General features: G+C 35.9%; 4 protein-coding genes across 8 annotated transcripts; 1 reads left to right on the top strand and 3 right to left on the bottom strand.

Moving 5' to 3' along the window:
• Window positions 1–415: 415 nt before the first annotated feature.
• Window positions 416–6,705, top strand: LOC105256875 (nuclear distribution protein nudE-like 1-A). Of its 5 annotated transcripts, none has more exons than XM_011267133.3 (9): window positions 416–521; window positions 1,350–1,531; window positions 1,892–2,182; window positions 2,280–2,416; window positions 2,489–2,671; window positions 3,298–3,419; window positions 3,766–3,929; window positions 4,201–4,268; window positions 6,252–6,705. In XM_011267133.3, the coding sequence occupies exons 2-8, from the start codon at window positions 1,449–1,451 to the stop codon at window positions 4,217–4,219; spliced, it is 999 nt and encodes a 332-aa protein (XP_011265435.1). In that variant the 5' UTR covers window positions 416–521; window positions 1,350–1,448; the 3' UTR covers window positions 4,220–4,268; window positions 6,252–6,705. The 5 variants fall into 5 exon arrangements, 4 of the variants coding, with proteins under 4 accessions (XP_011265435.1, XP_011265434.1, XP_011265438.1 ...); XR_003123445.1 differs by lacking the exon at window positions 416–521 and adding an exon at window positions 540–973 and having other exon boundaries at window positions 3,766–3,974; window positions 6,252–6,347; XM_011267132.3 differs by lacking the exon at window positions 416–521 and adding an exon at window positions 541–973.
• Window positions 6,706–8,449: 1,744 nt separating this feature from the next.
• Window positions 8,450–10,744, bottom strand: LOC105256874 (histone H3.3). Its single transcript, XM_011267131.3, has 3 exons — window positions 10,591–10,744; window positions 9,567–9,702; window positions 8,450–9,399 (listed from the first exon to the last, which is right to left on the bottom strand). The coding sequence occupies exons 2-3, from the start codon at window positions 9,692–9,694 to the stop codon at window positions 9,117–9,119; spliced, it is 411 nt and encodes a 136-aa protein (XP_011265433.2). The 5' UTR covers window positions 9,695–9,702; window positions 10,591–10,744; the 3' UTR covers window positions 8,450–9,116.
• A 1,465-nt stretch (window positions 10,745–12,209) lies between these two features.
• On the bottom strand, window positions 12,210–14,593 carry LOC105256873 (histone H3.3). The gene is made up of 3 exons (XM_011267130.3): window positions 14,386–14,593; window positions 13,819–13,948; window positions 12,210–13,593 (listed from the first exon to the last, which is right to left on the bottom strand). The coding sequence occupies exons 2-3, from the start codon at window positions 13,944–13,946 to the stop codon at window positions 13,311–13,313; spliced, it is 411 nt and encodes a 136-aa protein (XP_011265432.1). The 5' UTR covers window positions 13,947–13,948; window positions 14,386–14,593; the 3' UTR covers window positions 12,210–13,310.
• A 1,753-nt stretch (window positions 14,594–16,346) lies between these two features.
• On the bottom strand, window positions 16,347–20,602 carry LOC105256872 (hepatocyte growth factor-regulated tyrosine kinase substrate). Its single transcript, XM_011267129.3, has 11 exons — window positions 20,566–20,602; window positions 20,408–20,492; window positions 20,158–20,233; window positions 19,878–20,066; window positions 19,526–19,800; window positions 19,376–19,451; window positions 18,595–18,771; window positions 18,031–18,386; window positions 17,545–17,858; window positions 17,163–17,461; window positions 16,347–17,076 (listed from the first exon to the last, which is right to left on the bottom strand). Exons 1-11 carry the CDS (start codon window positions 20,600–20,602, stop codon window positions 16,477–16,479), a joined length of 2,484 nt encoding a protein of 827 aa, XP_011265431.1. The 3' UTR covers window positions 16,347–16,476.
• Window positions 20,603–22,169: the final 1,567 nt, after the last annotated feature.

The following is a 22,169-nucleotide window of genomic DNA, read 5'->3' as shown; positions in this document are numbered from 1 at the left end:
ACGCTGATTGGTCGGACCTGAAAATAGAAACCAATCATATTCGATTCGCTACTTAGCGGTTGAGTCCGCTGAATGCGGCCAATGACGTCTAGTAAACTATTTCGAATCGGGTCGAATGGGAGCGTTCCGTTTGACCACGTTGCGATTGATCACAGCCAATTATATCGACCTGTGCCTAGGGTAACCAACAACGATTAACCAATCAGAGAGTCCTATTTTGAATTGGCCAATTGGCGACGTGGTCAATCGGGTGCCACCCGGTCGAATCCGATCATTCGAAAACGCCAAGACTCCATCTATGTATTTTACGTGTCCATGATCCAGACATTGAAAATGGCGGAGCCAATTAGCAGAGATGTTACACCAGCTCTTCTCTCATAACATAGAACTCTATGATTCAGCTCTGATTGGTCAAACGCTTTTGAAATATTTCGTAACGTCAAGTGGACACTCTCTTTGAGAGTTGCGCGCAGCGTTTGATTGAGAACGCGTAATCCACATCGCTACACACTATCGACGCGGTATTTGTATTACAACATATATATTTATTATTACGCATTATACGTCTATATTTTCGGCGCACTTGACATTAGTCTCGAGATTGGCTCGACGTGGCCAGCATCATCTTGCTCTCGCTCGGCTCTTTTTAACCTGCCTGCCATTTTGCGCAATCTTTGAACTTGTCAGGATCGTCAGTGACCGAGTATTTAACGGTGGTGCCCGCGATCGTATGTGAATTTGTCGCGAATTTGGCGCGATTGATCGCGGTCGACGTGCGGCTTGTTGGACGAAACCGCGGCCCCGGACCCCCCCCGGAGGCCCCGGATGCGCGTGGTGGAAATACGGAATAGATACGGGACAAACGACTTCCGTTTAGGCATCTCTCGCTGGCTGCTACTGCGCCTTCAGTCCTTGTACGCGTCTGCTACGGAGGTCTCGCTCCTCGCCAGCTAGCGTGACTCATAATAACACGGTAATGACACTTGCATCGCACGCGATTTTATTTCATTCGCGAGTACTCGCTCGAGATCGGTCCGGTATCCGAAATATCGAGAGCACGTTTTTCCTTCGCGTTTTTACTTTTCCATTTTTTCGACTTGACAAACTTGTACGAAGAGAAATCTGAGCGGAATCGGAATAGAAATGTTTTTCACGCCTTTGTAATTAAAGGTTCGCGGACATTAATCACTATGTATCACGAATGAGACACGCGTGGCGTCAAAGATATTCCCGAACGAGGATAACGATTGCATTGTCTAGATGTTAAGATTCCTTTTTTATATCTTTATATTTTTATTTTGCGTCGTCTCTTGATTACAAAATTTTATTACGTTCTTGCTTCTTTGCAGAATGTTAGTGTGAACAGTCGTGTTACATTTTGAGATAGTCAAAGATTGGAAGACAGCAGGGATTATATACAAGTATCGTGATCATCCTCAACAACAACGATGGATATAGATCCGCCTGAATTCCTGTCAAAGGATGACGAGATTCAATATTGGATGGAGTTAGCTCATCAAATGCATCAAAGGTAGTATATATTATATTATTGAATTAAAATATATATTTATTGGAATTCAAACAATAATATTATAATTATTGAAACATGAATGAGCGTAAATATATATATATATATTTTAATTTTCTTGGATAAAAATTACACATGTAAAGTGACGGGATATCTTAATATATATGCACATTAGTCTGTTGTATGAGAATATTATTTTTTTCATACATATAGAATTAAAATATAAATTTATTAGAATATAATTTAATTTATTAAATGTATTACATTAATTGCCTAAATTGGCTAAAAAATTATTGAGATTTATTTAACGACTAGACAAGTTAGTAAAAGATATTAAAACCAATGTCTATAACATTGTCACAGAAAATATGATGTTGAACGTGAACTGGAAGAATTTCAAGAGAATTCACAAATGTTGGAGAAAGAATTAGAAACTTCCTTGGAACAAGCGGAAAAAACAAATAGGGAATTGAGACAGAGAAATACAAGACTTGCCACAGAAGTTGAACAGTTGAGAATGCGATTAGATCAGCAGTCTACAGATTGTGCCATGTTCCAAGGAAAAGCGCAAGATTTACAGCAACAGCACGAGCATCTTCTAAAATACATTAGAGAACTTGAACAAAAAAATGACGACTTAGAAAGAGCACATAGGTATCATATTTTTTCATTGTACAAATAAACTGATAAAATTGATGATAAGTCAGTAGATGTATATATATGTAATAAAATGACAATACATCTTTTGCAGGATAAATAGGGTTACAGAAGAGGAAATAGAAGCTAAGTTTAATTTAGCTATAGAAAAGAATGCCTTACTTGAATCTGAACTCGATGAAAAAGAAAGCCTAAAAGTAATAGTGCAAAGACTGATGGACGAAGTTAGAGGTTAATAAAATTGTTTTCTTTATTTAACTCATTATTTTGCGATACAAAGTGATTAATATATCATTATTTCAGATTTGAAGCAGGAGATACAAGTACATGAAAGGCATCACGCTGATAATAATAAGTCCGCCGAGAGAGTTCGTAACAACATTGACAGTAATAAGCTACAGGCCGAATTGGAATCAAATTCACCCGCTAGCCAGATAGTTTCACAAACCATATCTTCGAATAATACAACGACTTCGCCGATGAAACGTAGGTTATATAATGCTTTTGTTAAAACATGTTTTCCGTTTTGCGTCGCAAAAACGATTACCGAAATTGATGAAAACTACAGTCAATCATGCAAATGTCAAAAAGTTAAAAATTCCCGATGGCTTAAAAGGAAGAGACATTGATATAAAAATGTATTGCATGAAAATATATCAGAATTTAGAATAGTTTACCAATTCTATTTAGTTTGAAAAATTGTTCAATAACTTTTCAATTGTTTGATAATTCTATCTCTTCCGTGTACGCGCTTGCCTTTCCTTACTTCTTTTCCTTTTATATTTCTTATTAAAGACGAATCAATGTGCAGTATTATCATTAATGTAATACTGAATAAATATCTTTGACAATACTTTTTTTCTTTATTTTGACTTATTCAATATATCTTTTATAATATAAATATTACAATTTATAAATCTAACAATATAGATTTATCAGATTTATAATTTTATTTGATAATAATGTATACACACATACGGGACACACACACACACATATATATATATATATATATATATATATATATATATATATTAATGAATAAATAAGAATAGAAAGAAAAAGAGAGAATAAATATTAATCTTTTCTTCTTGTATCTTTTTATTCACTAGTTGGGCATGGAATGGTAGGGGGTGTTATTGGAAACAACAATAATAATAATAGCCAGCCATTGCCACCTTGTACCAGAATACTGGCAATGAATATGATTGGTGATCTCATGCGAAAAGTCGGGGTAAGCACTTATGCAGTATCTCGATATATTCTTTATTGCATTAGTAATTTTTTAAGCTTGAAGCATGGCTTGTTTATTTTACGCATTAGTATAAATTTGTAAGAATAATATAAAATTATATAAGCTACATGTATATATAAAGCAACTATATTGATATAGATTCAAATTTCATTAATTTTATCAGCCAAATGTCATACTTTCTTAGAGATGTTAAATCATGGATAAATCGATAGAGTGCAATTATGTATGTAGCGATATAATGAGAGGTTGTAAATATTTCCTGTTGTAAATCACATTTGATTTGTAGTAATCTTGGTAGTGTGATGTAGTTGGTGTTTTGTGGTAGCTTGACAGATGGGTCTGCATGGGCTGTAGGAGAATAAAATGCACTTGTCCAAGCGGACAGATATCAAATACCACATCATCTACTGTCTTATCAGCGGCTCAGACTCACGTATCTACTCAATGTATAAGCCAACAACCTAGATCAACCGCGTACAGATCTTCAATGTGATTTCTCGTCCTTATATTATTTTGCATCTCCTTAAAGAGCAGGTTTCGATTTGATCTTTGTTATTACAATGCTTGTAATCATTCACTGTGCACCGAATTTATATATTGCAACCTAATATATATATTATCGAGAAAATACCCATAATCCCGTGCTTCTTATTAAAACAACAAATTGAATATCCTTGCTCTAACATCTTGTTAATCATATAGCTATAAAACTATTAAATGGCATGTTTTTAACGATAATAATTATTATTCTTCTTTTCAGGCGCTGGAAAATAAGCTGAACACAAGCAGAAACGCGTTTCGAGAAGATCAAGTTCGTGATCTCTACAGGTAACACAGCAATTACATTTTAATCATATTAAATTGTGTTGTGTATTCCTGTTTTATGGTGCAATCTGTACTCACTGATAGATATCATGTGTCTATTGTGATATACTCTTCTTATTAAATATAATAATTGATAAGTTAACAAATTAATCGCTCACACTGAATAAGTTTTTATAATTTTAAACAAAATTGCACAAAAAAATATGATACATGATATTCTCATCGATTCACAATTGTACTTATATTGTTATATGTTGGTTGTTTCCATTGTGAATATGCTTGATTAGCGCCAAAAGACATCCACAATTTATATATTTATTATATATATGTAAGGCTTTTATTAAGTTCAATATTAAGTTCAATAGAGACAGACGGTTAGCTCTCTTATTTGATAAATAACTGCCTTTATATTATATAGCAAAGAGAGATTTCTCCTTTACATTTTATTTTAATGTAACTTAAAAATTGAAAAAAACTTCTTTAATATTATGCCATACTTGTTTCAATTTGTTTAAGATTTCTCAATATATTAAGGCCTTCTTTAGGCCTTAGATTTGATAGGAAGCATAATTTGTCTGTTTCTTAGGTCATTGTTAAATAATTTATATGACAATGACGCTTAACTAGTATTTTCATATTTTTTTCTTTTCTAATAATATTTTCTAAACATGTGCCATATTTGAATGTTTCGAAATAAATGTTTAATTATTTTTTATTGGAAATTACATGTGCATATTTGTCTTTACTCTGTAACTTGATAATTTGCTCTTAAACAAAATAATGAAATAATATTTATTTTACAAAATAAATATGTGCAGAATTTTTTTCTATTACTGTCGCATGCATGTGCAAAATCTTAATCCAAAATGCAGTAGATACATTTCAAAATGCAGTAATACTTCTTTATCATAAATGAAAAACATATATTTATACAAATTCTAAGTAGATTTATCATTATAAATGTATATAATGTACATGTGTATGTGAGTAATTGATTTTGATCGATCGTGTAGTTTCTTTGAAATAAAATTTTATATTGTTTTATTTGAGTAATAGATAAAATTGTGTATAATTTATGATGTTTATTTGTTAGCATATAAATATTACACATATATTTTTTTACTTATTATAAATTATATTTTCTTACGAGAAATTAATTCTAGAATCTATTGTGGGAAAAATATTGTGGGAAAAAAACACTTTTTATATTTAATTCGATATATGAGTTGTGCGCCTTTATAAAAAAAGATTCATTCAAGTAACAAAATGTCAAATTTGTGAAAAACTGTGGCAATAAATTATTCAAATACTCTCATCTATTTAGCGATAGTATACCACACGCACAAACATAATACACACACACGCAGAGACAGATATTAAGCGCTACAGAGAAACGCACAATTATATTTAAAAAAATTAATTAATATTAATGCTGTGATAAAAAAATGGCATAGTATCTAGACAATTTTAAACATCATTTGTGTGTACATTACAAATAAAATTTTTTAATTGATTTATTGCCACAAGTAAGTTACAGTTTATACTGATATGAGATTACTTGTGTGTGCGTGGCTTAATTTTTATTTAAAAAATATTGATTTTGATGTAAAGATCACATATGGCAAACAATACGGAACATTGACTTTCTTTGCATGAATGACCATTGTTACTTTTTATTCTACATAGTATGAGTAAGAATATCATTATTAATATGACATTTCCTAAATATATGTATTAGAGTATTAAATGAAAAATTTAAAAATAAACTTTTTTAATTTCGCAAATAATATTTAACTGATCCATACACAAAATTATTACATATTTTCATTTCTAAATAGATTATATATCCACAGTGTAACACACGCACGCACGCGCGCACACACACACACACACACACACACACACACACACACACACACACACACGTATATTTTTAACATTGGGTAAAACATAAGCTATAACAAGAGATTGCATTTGTCCAATTAGAGCTAGACGGCAAGTCAGAAGCCCAGCCACAGGAAACAACAACCACATTCGATTGTAAACGCAGGATAATGTCGCAGTGCAATCATATATCCGCACATCATCACGTTGTACAATCTCGAGATGTAATATTAGTAATGAAAATTTCTTTAATGACTTTAAGTCTTATTATTAAGTTATTCCGAAAATTTAGTTATTCACAAAATTGGGAAACACTCTATCATGCCAGAAATGAAAAGTCATTCCTGATGTACAGAGGCAAATAAAATAGAATTCTTCTTACGATATCTTATTTAAAAAATGTTGTGTAGAATCAAATTGAGTTACTGAATTGCAAGTTGAGTTACTATACACTTTATTAATTACATCAAGTGACATTAATTTGTTACTGTAATTATAATGATATTTTTCAATGATGCTTGTAAAGGTCGCTAGCGGAATACAAATTTTCCATTCTTTATATTATTTCGTTCATACTGTAACTGTGTCAAGTATTTTCATTTGCGTTTTTGTTACGAGAAATAAATGATTTATTTTATTATGAAAACTTTTATATATAAACATGTCACTACGGTAACAAAATATCGATATTCCCCGATGTGATTTGAATCGATTTCTCTCTACCATGTTAACTCTTTTGTGAGCCTATTACGCTACATTAATATAATATATATACTTATATTAATATGATCGATAAACGCGCAATATATAACTATGTGGTATATGTAGTAAATGATAATTAATTTTCATTTGTAAATAACAAAAAATAATATACAAAGAGTATATATATCGTTATTTATTATTTGTACAGGGTGTCCCAGTTATCTTCCGTCATCTTTCAAAGACAGATTCCTGGGATCATTTGAAGACGATTTTTCCTCAGCGAAAATGTCAATGAAGGCCATCATTTTTTGCATATTCCCGATTTTTGTCATCATATATCTTTGCAATTAAGTCTTAAATTAAAATTCGACTAAAGTAAACTCTATTTAAAATTAATCAAAGAATGTGGTTTTGTTAATATTTTATTTCTACAAAGCTTAGTTTACGAAAAACTCCTTATTTCCAATCACTTATAATTCGAAAATTATTAAATGAAAATTATGCCTCGACATTTTCGTTGAGGAAAAATCGTCTTCGGATGATCCCAGGAATCTGTCTTTGAAAGATGACGAAAGATAACTAGGACACCCTGTATATTTGTACAAAAAGAGATGTATTCTTTTTTTCTTTACTTTTTTTCTTCATTAATTGCCTTGAGACAATTTGATTTATTGCTTCGATAACATAAGATATTATGAAAAAATGAAAATTTGTAAATCTACGAATAAAGAGCTTGGGTCAATAACATGTTAGATCAAGTAAAAGTTTTAATTTTTATGCAATTTTATGAAATTTGGATTGTCTCGGTAAAAAGTTAAATTTGACGTTTTTTTAGAGATCGCCTTAAGGAATAATGTTAAATGTGCAAAATGGCTTATATGATTTACAATACTTTTTTTACAATACATTTTTTTACTTATTCATCCAGACAAATTCGTAATACATGATTTGACATATTATTGCCTCGGGCACAATTTGAATATACTAAATATAAATAGTAATAGAGTAGAATATTATTATATTTATTAGAAGAAAAACTACTTGTGACGCTTGTAGGTAATTACATAATTAATGAATAATTTATGAAATATTTTTTAATATAGATATAATTTGTAATACGGCAAATTTATTCATAAATAACTAGTAAATGTACTTTGTAAAAATGTATACTTTCTAGCGCTTTAAACATATTTTTCAAATATGTCATAAAAAGAACGTTTTCCAATTGCAAAAGCAATTACTTTTCATGGTAATTGGATGAATTCCAGCAACTATATATAACAATTAGTCAAAAAATTGCGTGTGTGCATCGATTTACATCTAGAAAAAAATTCAGTGCTTTAAAATACTAAATTGCGAGGAGTTATATACACACATTTTCTGATACAAAATTGTTATCGTAAATGAAAATTCATGTTATTATAATATATTATGAAAATCTGAGAATTTTATTCAAATAAACTCATATTGATTTAATGATACATAGCGCATACGTGTTTTGTATAAAATTATAAATTAAATTTTACAGGGGCCGTTTGAGTCGAGATAAAATTATGATAAAAATAAGGTAAGGTAATGTAAGATAAAAGCAATTTGTGTGAATTTAGAAGATTTATTTATACGAAATGCGTTTATTTTTACACAAATTTTTACACAATGCTTAAGTGATTAAAATGATGTAACTCGAGTACAGAGATCTAATATGTTAAGCACTACATCTCAACATTACCGTGAGAGTATCTTATTCTAGTGCACACTTTTTGCAAGTACTAATAATGATAATGACATTATTATGTATATTAGTAGCGATAAGAAGATAAATAGTGAAAAAAATGTATCCAAATGTTGTCGTTCAACCAAAATTATCTTGTGTGTATTTTATATGAATTTTTCGTACGGAAACTATTGGAAATTAATATCATAAACACGCGATATAACTAAACCGAAGAGCAATCGAGCGTTGGAAAAAGAAAATTATTTTTTTATATCGTACAAAGAAAGAAATTACGTTTTATATCTCGTACAATTTGTGAATCGTATTTCGTTCGTGAGTTTCGAAGAACGAGAAAATTATTAAACGATAACGAGCGCTTTACGGCGCTTATGTGTCTCTATATGGATAAAATACATGTGTAGAGCTTGGAATGAAAGTGCTTCATCCACGACGCGATTGCAAACAGTAATGTATGTAATTAATAATATAATATTAATAATAATAATAATAATAATCGCAGTAAACGGTATGTATGCGTTACACAGCGTCTCTTAAGCACGCTCGCCGCGAATTCGCCGAGCCAACTGGATGTCCTTAGGCATAATTGTGACGCGTTTCGCGTGAATCGCGCACAGATTGGTGTCTTCGAAGAGACCAACGAGATATGCTTCGGAAGCTTCCTGCAGGGCGCCTATAGCGGCGCTTTGGAAACGAAGATCGGTCTTGAAGTCTTGCGCGATTTCACGCACCAATCGTTGAAACGGCAATTTTCTGATTAGCAATTCCGTCGACTTTTGATATCTTCTGATTTCTCGAAGGGCCACGGTACCGGGTCTGTCGTAAAAATGATAAAACGCTTTGTACATATAAATCTGCAGCAACGTAGGGAAAAAAGATAACGAGGCGACGCGCGGTTGTTGGTTTTTCCAATATTCGATATTTCGCGATATTTTTAATACATTTATGCACACATACACGTATATGTATGCATGTATACGTACCTATAACGATGCGGCTTCTTGACACCGCCGGTGGACGGCGCGCTCTTCCTGGCCGCTTTTGTGGCGAGCTGCTTACGAGGAGCCTTTCCTCCCGTGGACTTACGGGCCGTCTGCTTGGTACGCGCCATGACTTAACCTGACACAATCAGAGAGATCGATTAATTAAATATTTTTATCGACATTGACGAAAGAAAATTTAAATTTCGATCGATCGCTTAGCAATCAGCTCGCTTCTCGACCATCCTCGTCGCTCTTGGAAAATTAAAATACAAATATCAGCGATCAATCGCTTCGAAACGATTCGACAACGCGACGCGATTAATTACAATCGACTGCAGCGCGCGACGCGCTCGCGCGTCGGGGTAGATCGGAGAATAAGCTCGCGAGTGGGAAAAGTATTTAATAGAGCGGAGAACGGTGGGGGTAGCGGCGGCGGCGGTGGCGGCGGCGGCGGCGAGGTAGGGGGACGATCCGTTGCTATTCGCGCGGAGGAAGCGCGCACCGAAGAACGCCGCGCGTTGCGCAATGCACGAACTTTCGTTCCCTCGCGAGAGACAGCGAAGGAGAGGAGGCGAGGCGAGGAGAGGAGAGGAGAGAAGAGAAGAGGAGAGGAGAGGAGAGGAGAGGAGAGGAGAAGAGAAGAGAGAGAAAAAAAAAGCACCGCGCGTTGTCGAGCGAGGGCGAGGAATTCGCCAGCGTCGCTCCGAGACCCAGGTACAACCTGGGGAGGGGCGCTCGGCGACGACGGCCGCGGAATCCCGCGAGAGAAATCGGCTCGCGCGCGCGAGTCCCCTTCCGAGAAACGTCGCATCACTCGCGTCCGCGAACGTCGATCGCAAAATGGTGGCGGCTCGACGGAGAGACGGACGCGGCGGAAAGCCCCGTCGAGTTTTTCCCGGCGCCGCGTCCTCGCACCCGCGGATTTTCGTTTGACGCGCGAGCGCGCGCGCGCGCGACCGCCCGCCCGCTCGCTCGCGTCCACGCGAGCGCGACGTCCCGCGGATCTCTCGACTTTGTCACCTACCTCGAGCGGATTATCGAACACGGAGCGGACGCGAATAAACTAGGTACGCTATCCCGTATCCTCGCACACTCCGATGGCAGTGGACGCTCTCCCGAGTCACGACTCTCTCGCGTCCCTTACCCTCCCTCTCCCCCCTCCGCCCACCCTCCTTCTCCCCGTGGAAATTAAATCGTGCGAGAGGCATATAGAGCTCGCGGTGCGCCGCCGGCCAATCCGACGGCGAGCCGTCGCGAGCCCGGCGAGCCGCATTGGTCGCCGGTGCATCGAGTGCGGCGCGAGTGCCCTGTCAATCGCTCGAAATCTTACTACGAGCGCGCGCTCTCTCTCTCTCTCTCTCTCTCTCTCTTCCCCTCCCGCACCCTCGCGCCGTCGTGCGCTTCTCTCGCGCGCGGAAGAACGCGAACAATTGCCGCGGACGGAGAAAATTGTCCTCCGGGACAGACGGGAGAGAGGGGGGGGCGGATTCGATCGATCGACGGACGTCGCGGAAAACTAACGAGTTTAAGAATGTAAATATCGGCGCCGCGCGTTATCACGGTTGTCGTATACGTCGCCGTATACGGCGATTTCCCAGGCGTACGAAATCGATACAAAAGCCGAGCGATAAACAAACGCGACGCGACGCGTCCGCGCGCACGCTCGCTTTGTTTCGACGCGCTCGCCCAGTCCCACGTTTAGCGCTGAATCTTACTCGCCGCTTGAATAAAGCCGATGTGTTAGTATCGCGCGTAAAGTAACCAACGGAGAGACTGCGCCGATTGCTTTGCCAGTTTTGTTGGCGCTAAACGTAGCCTGGTCTCTGCCTTTGTCTTTGCGAACAATCCCGATTCTTGTTTCGACAGTCGCTGTTACAAATACTTGTATACTTGTTTTCGCTGGCCTCGTCCTTGCGAGACGGCTAGGATCTCGTCACGAGATACAAAAGAAAAATTTAAGCGCGCACCGAGGTTACTCGGACATCGGGCAACCGCGTATTCTTTGCGCGCGAAATAGTCCCGAAATGTCTAATTTTTTGACACGGAGAGAACAAGTAACTATACTTACGGCTCGATTATCGCGCGTCGTTAAATCGTAATTAAATAATCTCTCTAATAAGCTGTTTGATTTCTCGAGTCGTTCGAGTCCAATTATATTCGAGATCGAAACAAAAATACGCGAATCAAAAAGCGATGACGCGATTCCACTGTACTGTTTACGCGGAGAAAGGCGGCTGTGTATGTATATCGCGCGATAATAACGTCTGACGTAGTACAGGACTATCCCCCTTTGCTATAGCGGCGGGTATCGATCAGCGAAATCTTAAAAGATCGATGTCCGGCCTGTAGCAAAAATCGCGCGCGCACATACTCGCATTTGCGCTAGATTTTTGTGCGTAGTGTATGCGTGAGGGACAGGAGATGGAACCATGCAGGGTGTGTGTGTGGGAGTATGTGTGCGCGCGCGCGCGCATCACACACATACATACTGTATTGCCTTCGTCACAAGCATTTCGCGACAAATCGATAGCGTCGTGCAATATCTCGTGCAAATGCGCTCGCTTGCACAGGCGCAACGATTGTACGCTTGTGGCGGAACTTTGACAATGTGCGAGATGTAGAAAAAACGCACGATTTTTTTTTCGTTACATCCATTAGAAAATGTATTTTATTTGCAATGTTACAATTATCAATAGTGCCTACGTAATTATTATTAATAATTAAAATAATTGTAACTTATAATAATAGATTCGACGCGAAAAGGGCAGCGGATAACTTTCGAGGAAAGCTCTCCTGTATAAAATTAATTTGCTTGGATTAAAATACAGAAAGGGAAAAGAAAAAATACATTTTATTACATCACATTTTCTCGCAATATCCCTCTTCCCTTCCTTCCGTAACATACATATACATGTATGTACGTTTTAACATATATCAATGTATAGAAAAGTATTTTTACAAACCCTTTCCTTGTCGCATCTTCAAGGTTATCTTAAGCTGTATATAAGATATATATGACATTAATTTTTGAAATTGTGGAATCTGGAAAACGAAAACTACACATCTATATTCTGTGTCATGTAATCATATGCTATATGATAAACTAAAACTTTTTCTTGCATTCAAATAAACAAACGAACGTGCACGAACGTGTTATGTATATGAGTGTATGTATGTGTGTGTATCACACACACACACAAACATATTATTTTCATCTTGAATTACTTTATATTTCGTTTTCAGAGACCATATCAATAAGTTTAATAATTTTATTTATACATAAAGATGTGTTATAAATTGGATAATCTGCAAATTACTGGAAAGCAAAATCGATTAAAGTAGTTCTAAAATAAAAATATTAACCCTTGGATTTTTTTTTCTACAAAAGGGTACGCAAAGTCTGTGCAATATTGATACACATATTATTTCTCTATCTACCCAAGTATGAAAAACTAATTACTATTACTGTAGTGCTTTTTTTATGTGAAAGACAAATAAATTATACTTTTCTTTTTATACTCTTTTTAACTATCATGAAACCTGTCATTGTGTTTTATCGAATTATCTACTACAGATTCGCTCGTTATTCTTCTCCCGACATCTCTACTATTATGATTGGCAGTGTATAAACTATGGTAAATATATAATATGGAAGAAAGTTAAGAATATAATTTTTAGATTGTTGAAAGACATACAAATCCAAATGAGAAGAAAATGAAAAAGTTCACCGTAAACACGAGTGACTTAAGCGCGTTCACCACGGATTCGTCGCGCTAACTGAATATCTTTCGGCATAATAGTAACACGTTTAGCGTGAATGGCGCATAGATTGGTATCTTCAAATAGACCAACCAAATAAGCTTCCGATGCTTCCTGCAGAGCTCCTATAGCGGCACTTTGGAAACGCAAATCGGTCTTGAAATCCTGAGCAATTTCACGAACCAAACGTTGGAACGGCAATTTCCTAATCAACAACTCTGTCGACTTTTGATATCTTCGAATTTCTCTTAGAGCTACAGTACCAGGCCTAAAAGACACACACGCATGATAAGTAGGTGAAAATATTCCTAGACATTAAAACACTTATTTTATCTTTCAAAAGATGAAGACGACATATAAAATATTGCGTCAAGGGAATGTATTGAATTTATAAATTGCATTGAAATTTCAAATTGCTTCATTTTTGTCGCACCAGCGACGTTTGAATTATCTTTAAATGAATTGTAATCATTAATCTCGCTGGTAAGCGTACCTGTAACGATGTGGTTTCTTGACGCCACCAGTGGACGGCGCGCTTTTACGCGCCGCTTTGGTGGCGAGCTGCTTCCTGGGGGCTTTACCTCCGGTCGACTTACGAGCTGTTTGCTTGGTACGGGCCATAACTAGAAATATGTGTTACACTAGAGTCTTATCTCGGCGGGAAGCTGCACGGGAATGAAGGGGGGGGAGGGGAAAGGAGAGGACGGGACGAACAATAAGATATTATTCGAAGAATCGGCCAACGATGATTTTCCTCGAACGGTATTTTAAGAGTATCTCGCCGCATAAAATCGCGCAAATTTGAAACGACCGTCACGGTACATGTGCGCATATGTATATTCGACAGCAATTTCCCTCCAAAAGTGAACACACACAATAAACAAAATGGCGGCCGTCCGGATGCACTTTTCCAAGGTGCTCGAGAAGTTGTGGAAAACGATAGCGATTACTCATTCACGCTCGATACATATTTTCGCGCTCGCACGGGCTACCGTTGCGAGTCATACGCGCACATTTGGCCGATTTTCGCGATCCTTTCCAAACGACACGATTACCTTACCTGATTATTCACGCTTGTTAACGAGTGACGCTCGCAAGAAATTTATCCGATTAGAAACTTCTCGAGGCACGAACGTCAAACGCAAATGTACGCGAACGCTACAAGACCATAGAAGACTATCGAAGACCGAGACACTGAGACTGAGACTGACAATGAGCGTCAGACAATCTCACTGTTTATGAAAAAGTAGAAGCGCTACGTGCCTTCACGCACGATAAGAACGTTCCTATTCAAACGACGCGATTGGTCGAAAATTTTGGTTGTGATTGGTTGGAAGCATCGGTCCATATTCTGAATCCTCTTTTATTGATAAATAAGTGCCTCCAAAAGCGGCTTTTATAAGCCTTCTGATTGGCTGTAAGCCACTTTTAGAGACACTTTTATCGATAAAAGAAGATTCAGAATATGGGCCATCGTGAATAGCATTGTTAGAATAGGGCTGCGGTTGGCAAGATACCGACTTGACCAATCGGATTAAAGAAATCTTTACTCCTTTTGTCCCGATTGGCCAATCAAACGCTTCAAATCATCTCAGCCATTGAACTCCAAGTCCCGATCCACAATAGATAATGGGTCTGTTCTTTTCAGCTGCACTGCTGCACTAGTGCAATTAGTAAGAGTGAAAGAAAGTATGTTTGTCTCTTTCTAACTTATTGCACTAGTGCAGCAGTGCAGCTGAAAAGAACAGATCCAATTTAAGTCAGTGCTGTCAATTATTTGCAACTTTTGGCCGGATTTCTTAACTCACGCTCTTCCTACCGCTCTTCCCTTACCGCACGGGCCTTAGCAACCGCGCCATCGAATGCTGGTAACTAAGGAGTATGGCGGTAACCTAATCTCGCACGGTAAGGGGAGAGCGGTAAAGATGCGGCCTCATTGACGCTAAAAAGTAGCGTCAACCATTGGTTGAACAATGAAGCAACTATACTTACCTCCTTGTTCAACCAATGGTTGACGCTACTTTTTAGCGTCAATGAGGCCGCACCTTAAGGTGCAATTTCATTGACGCTAAAAAGTAGCGTCACCCATTGGTTGAACAAAGAAGTAAGTAGTTGCTTCATTGTTTAACCAATGGTTGACGCTACTTTTTAGCGTCAATGAAATTGCACCTGTAGGCGTGAGTTAAGAAATCCGGCCGAAAGTTGCAAACAATTGATAGCACTGATTTAAGTCCTAAGCCTTAAGAAATTGACCAATCACAGCCGAATATTCTCTTCATTCTCTTGACTGTGATTGGTCAATCTCTTAAGGCTTAAATTACCTATTGTCATAGACTTATAGAATAGACTGGCCCCTACCGTAAGAGGCAGCGTTGAAAGATCTAAAGGACAGAGAGATGATTCCGGATATCTGGGATGAGTAAAAACGAAGCAAGCATGCGTGCAAGAGATGAAAGGAAAGCAGTGTGCATGCTCGCTTTGTTTTCACTCATCCCATCAGTGTCCCCACCACGAGACAAAAGAAAAGGACAGAGATACCCGGAATCATCTTTCTGTCCTTTATTTCTTTCAACGCTGCCTCTTACGGTAGGGGCCAGTCTATTCTACAAGTCTATGGTCATCCCATTGTCTAGCATGGCATGGCGGAGGGGACGGTCAAGATTTGAATACATGTATGAAAGGCACCCCACCTGTGTGGCGCTTCGAATCGTTTAATTGGTCAGAATGAAGAAAGCTTTATCGTCCAATTGAGAGTTATTCGCCAATGTGTTTTCATTCTAGGCACTTTTATTACAATTCTTTTTTTTATTTGAAAAATTTTATTTCGATATTTTAAATTGTATGTACAATGTATATATATATAAAATTAACTTGTTATTCTGTAGCAGATCCCTTATATGCTGACGTTATCACGTCATCGTATATCCTGCTAATGTAATCTCTCTCTTAATATATAGAGTTCATTCTCTATTTTTTTTTCAGAAATACTTTAGTATTATATATCAATAATCAACAAGCGCATAAAAGTATAGTTTTATTACCAGAGGCAAAATTTCAAATATAATAAGCAATATTATCTTAACTGTGTCAGTTTTAATTTAGAGAGAAGAATAAAACAATCTCATTACCTTAAATGCGTTAGATATAATATTCAATCGAAAGATATCAATTCTGCTGTTTTAGGTTTTGAATCTTCGACATCCTGCAAAGCTTCATTGGCTGTAACTGGAATTGGAGGAGCAGCTTGAAACGGCATTGATTGCGCTGCTCGAATTTGAGCCATTTCTTGCATCGTCGGTACATTAGACGCTTGAAGACCGGGCAAAGCCTGACTAGTTGCAGGTCCGCTGCCAGTACCGGCAGGTATTTGAATAACGCCCGAAGATTGAGACGAAATGGCAGCGTTAGAAACGACATGCGCTGGCATCGAAGGTCCTTGGTTACCAGGTAACGTAGATGGTTGCGATCCTATTTGCGGAGGCAAACCGACTACAATTCCGGTGGGTACGAGACTTCCTGGGGTTACTGGACCTGAGAGAGGACCGATGTGACTCTGAGGTATCGGAGGTATTCCGATTTGAGTCGAATGAACTGCTTGCTGCGATATTTGAGACGAGACACCTTGTTGAGGCGGTCTACCCGCAGAAGATTGCCCTGGTGGCATATGCATCGGAGGGCTTTGTTGGGGTCCTATTTGATGATTGTTCGGTGGCTGAAGCTGTTGAATAGTCGGCGTCATTTGAGAAGGCATCTGGAAAAGCAATATTTATCAAACTCGTATATTAATTTATAAAAAAATTGATAAAGATGCTTGTAAAAATTTATGTAAAGACTTACCATTCCTGGGCCTGGTATAGACACGCAACTTATATTCTCCTGTCCTTGGATGGATGGATCTGACGATTGTTGTTCCGGATTAGGAAGCGACGTCATCATATGCACCGGCAGTGTATTCATCGGCGGCATATTATAACTCTGCATAGGATATTGACCCATGGGTGGTTCTCCATACACGTAAACTCCTTGATTCGTCGGTGACATAGGATTATAATTAGCTCCAGGATTCGGATAATGGACATGACGAACGGGTGATCCTTGAGAAGGTCCCATAAAATCTGAAACTGCTTGATAACCTCCTGCAAAGATAAAATAGATATAATCTCAATGAAAATAAAGGTAGAGATTCAGAAAAGTAATTTTAAAATACACGTAAAATTACCCATTATATATTGCTGTTTCTGTTGCTCTTGACGCATTTGCATTTCCCTCTCTTGTTCTTGAATTTTTCGTAAAGCTAACTGGCGTTGATACTGCAAATATTCCTGCTTCTTTTTTCGCATGATCGCCAATTTTTGCGCCATTAACATTTGTCGCTGCCTTTCAGCTTCCTCTGCTCTCCTTCGTAACTTTTCCTTGTGTTCTTCGCGAAGGGCATCTAAAGCAGCTCTAGCATCCTTCATTTGAGTTAATTTATCTTGCAAGCCTTCATAATACACTCTATTATCATCTTGCTCTTGAATATATCTTAATAATCTGCAAAAAAGAAAATGTGTATGAGTTATATGTATGAGTATATATACGAGTATAAGACAAAGCAAAATGTTTTGTCTATTGTATAATTCCCACATATACTCATATATAGACACATATAAACACTTGATTAAAAAATATTAAAAATAAAAAGAATAGTTTTATTGAACATTACCTGGAATGCATAGCTGTTATATTCATGAATAAGGTTTGAACTGAACTATCATTAGCGATTGATCTTCCTCTGGAAGAATTACTTTTCATCCTGTTTACGAAAATTTCGACCTGAGATCTCAGACCACTTACGAACTCTTCCATTTGAGTATCAATCTCGCCATTTTCCTGTTTTACAAGTACGACTCTTTGAGGCATCGGACTGCTTATGTTTGGCGCAGACGGACTAGTTACATCTACTCTAGATGTATGCTCTTCGCTTACAATTTGTCTCTGTTCCCAATATTTACGATTCAGGTATTTAGCAAGTTCAGGTTCAATCTCGTCGTCATCTTGTATCCGTGATGGACTAGGACCCTAAAGAAAAAAATAAATGTTTATTATTTATAGAATTAAATGAATCAAATGTATATTAAAATTTGAATCTAACGCGTGTAAGAAAATCATAATTTCAAAAGATAATAATATTACTGTTTTAGTAATTCGATTCATAATATAATAATGACTGATAATGATTTCTTTATATAAGAAAAGACGCCTTCAACAAGAATTACAAGAAACTAACAGGTGATGGTGGTGGTGAATATGTTGTTCTAGATATAGGAGTAGAGTTGGATTTTAAAGCACTTGTAGCACGTTTTTTCTCTTTTTCTTTCTGTTCAGCTTCACTTTGGCTCAAGGCTATTGCTAGATTCAATTCTTCTTCTTCTCGCAATTCTTCTTCTGTTTTTCTAACTGGAACCTACAGATTAATAATGATAAGTATTGTATATATGCATATACATGCACACTACATAAATTATAAAGTAATTATTAATGTCTATATTAATATTGCAAGAATGTTCTCAGAAATCAAATTAAAATTTCCTTCTTTTGATTCAATATTTGAATTTAATATTTGGTAACGTAATAATACAATTATATAATATGATTATTATATATTATGTAATTTTATTATGGATATAAATTATAATACACAATTTGCAATTGCATAATATATATTTATCATGACCAATATATTACTTTTAATCATTATACAATGAGTAATTTAAACAAAGAAAAAAATACCTGGGACTCTAAGGAAGCCATGTTTGACTAATAATTTAATTATATAATTGAATAGTCTTAAAGAGAAAGAGAGAGAGAGAGAATTGAATATATAGCGCAAGAAGATAATTTAATATAGATGATTTGATTTGAATAGATTATTGAATAGATTATATAAATGTTTTAAAAACTGAATAATTAATTTTTTATATTACATATTTATAATATATTGTATTATATTTCTATAAAAAGTTGTAAATTATAACTTCATGTAGTATCTTTAAAACAGAAATACATACTTGTTGCTGCTGAGCCAAAGTACTCTTGAGATATTCCACCGGAAGATCTGTATCTTTGGTTTGTATTGCAGATGGTCTGGAAAGAAAACTAGTTTTAAAAATATCTTTTCGTATAAAATACAGATGAGGGGAATGGAAAATTCTACCTACTTGTTAACTTGCTCATAACAAGCTTCGCAAACTCGAACTTCCTTCTCAATCCCGAATTTTGGTAGAGTAGAAACTTTGCTCGAGCACTGAGCACAAAAGACTTGACCACATGCTCTACAATGATGTTTTCGTTGAACCATGCTGAAATTCACGCGACAACGATGACACACTTCACCATCTGCCCATGCAGGCGCAGTATCTGCTCTAAACATAGCGTCGCTTTCTTTTAAAGCAGGAAATTGATATCCTTCAGCTTTCATTATGTTTACAGTATCCTGAAATTATAAAAAAAATAGGCACACATAAAGCTATATATCAACAATTAACATTTTAGCAAGTTGTGATCTTCTACCTGGACTGTCCTATATTTGGGACTATGACGAAATGCATGAGCCCAAGCTTGTATTAATTCTAAAATTTTCATTCTAACATTTTCATGCGGAGAAGTCTTGACTAATTCTTTTAATTGTTCCATATATTGTTTGGTAGCTATTTCGTCGTGAATCAGCGTTCCACAATTTTTTACACAAGATTCCAGTACCTATGCGCGTGATTGGAGCGTTAATGAATATGAAGATAATAAATCCAATATTTTTCCTTCTTATGCTACAATATTAAATATTATATCTTACCAGCAAAGCATATAGCGCTACGTGTGGATTAAGATTTATCATTTTCTTTTTTATAGCAGCAAGTGCACCTTTCGGCCTGAAAAAATATAAAATGTTTGAAAACAAATATAAAGAATAATGTATCAGATTTAATTTTTTCTTTCTCAAGTAGTGCGAAATATAATTGACAATATGTATGTTATTGTACAATATTACATTCTAATCATTGGCTAAAGAATGCAAATGTACTTTTTACAGGAATTATGCTTACTGAACATCGCTTTGACGTATAAGATCGCAAATTTGCATGATCGTAGGCCAATCCGGTTCTAATTGCAGATGACTTGTCGCCTTATCTGCAAGAGATTAACAATGACTTAGAAAAAGCTCCGACATTTTGAAGGAATTTTAAACTCTCAAGAAACTCACCCAGCAATTTGTCAAAATTTGTTGAACTGCGAAACATTTTGTTATCTCGACGAAACAAACTCACGTTTCTTGAAGCTTTATCGCGTATATAGTCGCACAATAATTACAATCTCCTTGCTATAATTGCTGCGTGATTTTGACAATTGTTCACCTTGCGTTTAATCTTTCTTCCCTGGATATTTGCGAGATATGAGATATTACATGAATCACGTAGAGTTGCGTTCAAAAATCCTACGCGAATGAAGTAGAGTTTAACCGACCAATCAGGACAAAAGATTCCTTTGTCTTGATTGGTGAATTCGATAATCATTTACATCGCTAGTAGAATTTTTGAACGCACCCATAGAGTGATGATATGAATCGATTGTATGATATTCAGCAATCGATTAATCGATTATTGACAATCAATTATCAATATTTACCAATATCACTTCAATCAGTTAATTCTTTGTAAAATTTGAGATCTTGCACTTGCAACTTGTGAGAAAGAAGAGTAGTGTGAGTACAGTGAAATCTCGTATTATAATTTTGTACATTTTGTATATGAAATTATATGAAAGCGAGTTCGTAAAGTGACGTATTAATTCCTCCTTTCGTATGTTGTCTTAGACAAAATCCTCGACTGGTGAGTGATATAATTATTTTGATATTTTGAAGTATATAACGTATTCAAACAATCTATAAAAATTGTTTTTTAATATTTAACGACATAATTAATGACGTATCAAAAATATGCAATATATGTATGTAGCAAAAAAAATATTGAACAGACTTAAAATTTTAAGTTGAAAATTTAAAGAGTTATTTATATAACAGGTGTATTTAATGGCAGGAGAAGTAAAACATACATTATATATTTTGATTCTTTCTACTTTTTATTAATACAAATTCTGCATAGAGATCGAATATAAACACGCAAAGTTATACAATTAAAGACGGACAAAAATTATCAACACAAAAAGGCCAAAAGATGCCTTTAAGTCGTTAGACGTCTATTGGATACGTGCGTATGCTATCTGGGTAATTACGCTAATCGTATATTATATAAGTTTATTCTAATTATGATATAAGTGCATTAAAATACTCATGAAAAAGCATCCATTATTTTTACGAAGAATATTCAAAAATTTGTACAAAATGTATACGTGTCTACACATAAATATTTCTATCGAGCATCTTAAAGAAATTAATATACTTGCAAGAGATTATAAATCTTGCTAATATATTTGATATATTTTTTTCATACACACATAATATAAATGAAATATGAAATTTGGCAGCTTAAATGTAAAAAGTATTACATCATTATGTGCGTATACAATTAGAATATTGCGTACAAATATTGCAACTATCGCCAGCATTACGTAAAATTAATTGCAGAGAAATTTGAGCAATATAATTTTATAAAAAATACCCTGACAACACACATGTCCAAAAGATGTCCACAGAATATCTAGAGGATAGGCAAAGGATATTTTATGTCCTCTGGATGTCCTCTCGATGACCTCTGAACATCTTTTGGACATGTGTGCTGTAGAGATTATTTATTCTTTGAATACGTTTTGTCTCTCATATTTACATGTCCATACTTTTGTTTCGCCTAA

The sequence above is a fragment of the Camponotus floridanus genome, unplaced genomic scaffold (genome assembly GCF_003227725.1).
Source record: "Camponotus floridanus strain SB8 unplaced genomic scaffold, Cflo_v7.5 scaffold58, whole genome shotgun sequence".
NCBI classification, from domain to species: domain Eukaryota; kingdom Metazoa; phylum Arthropoda; class Insecta; order Hymenoptera; family Formicidae; genus Camponotus; species Camponotus floridanus.
Note: the sequence above shows the minus strand (reverse complement) of the source record. Positions and strands in the feature narration are given on the sequence as shown.

Coding starts and splice junctions, on each gene's coding strand:
- LOC105256875 (XM_011267133.3), top strand. CDS start 1,449: ATGGATATAGATCCGCCTGAATTCCTGTCAAAGGATGACGAGATTCAA. Junction 2,183..2,279: donor GACTTAGAAAGAGCACATAG/GTATCATATTTT, acceptor CATCTTTTGCAG/GATAAATAGGGTTACAGAAG. Junction 3,420..3,765: donor ATCTCATGCGAAAAGTCGGG/GTAAGCACTTAT, acceptor GTTTTGTGGTAG/CTTGACAGATGGGTCTGCAT.
- LOC105256872 (XM_011267129.3), bottom strand. CDS start 20,602: ATGTTTCGCAGTTCAACAAATTTTGACAAATTGCTGG. Junction 19,801..19,877: donor CCAAATATAGGACAGTCCAG/GTAGAAGATCAC, acceptor TTATAATTTCAG/GATACTGTAAACATAATGAA. Junction 17,859..18,030: donor ATAACAGCTATGCATTCCAG/GTAATGTTCAAT, acceptor TCTTTTTTGCAG/ATTATTAAGATATATTCAAG.
- LOC105256873 (XM_011267130.3), bottom strand. CDS start 13,946: ATGGCCCGTACCAAGCAAACAGCTCGTAAGTCGACCGGAGGTAAAGCC. Junction 13,594..13,818: donor AAGAAACCACATCGTTACAG/GTACGCTTACCA, acceptor TGTGTCTTTTAG/GCCTGGTACTGTAGCTCTAA.
- LOC105256874 (XM_011267131.3), bottom strand. CDS start 9,694: ATGGCGCGTACCAAGCAGACGGCCCGTAAGTCCACGGGAGGAAAGGCT. Junction 9,400..9,566: donor AAGAAGCCGCATCGTTATAG/GTACGTATACAT, acceptor TTTTTACGACAG/ACCCGGTACCGTGGCCCTTC.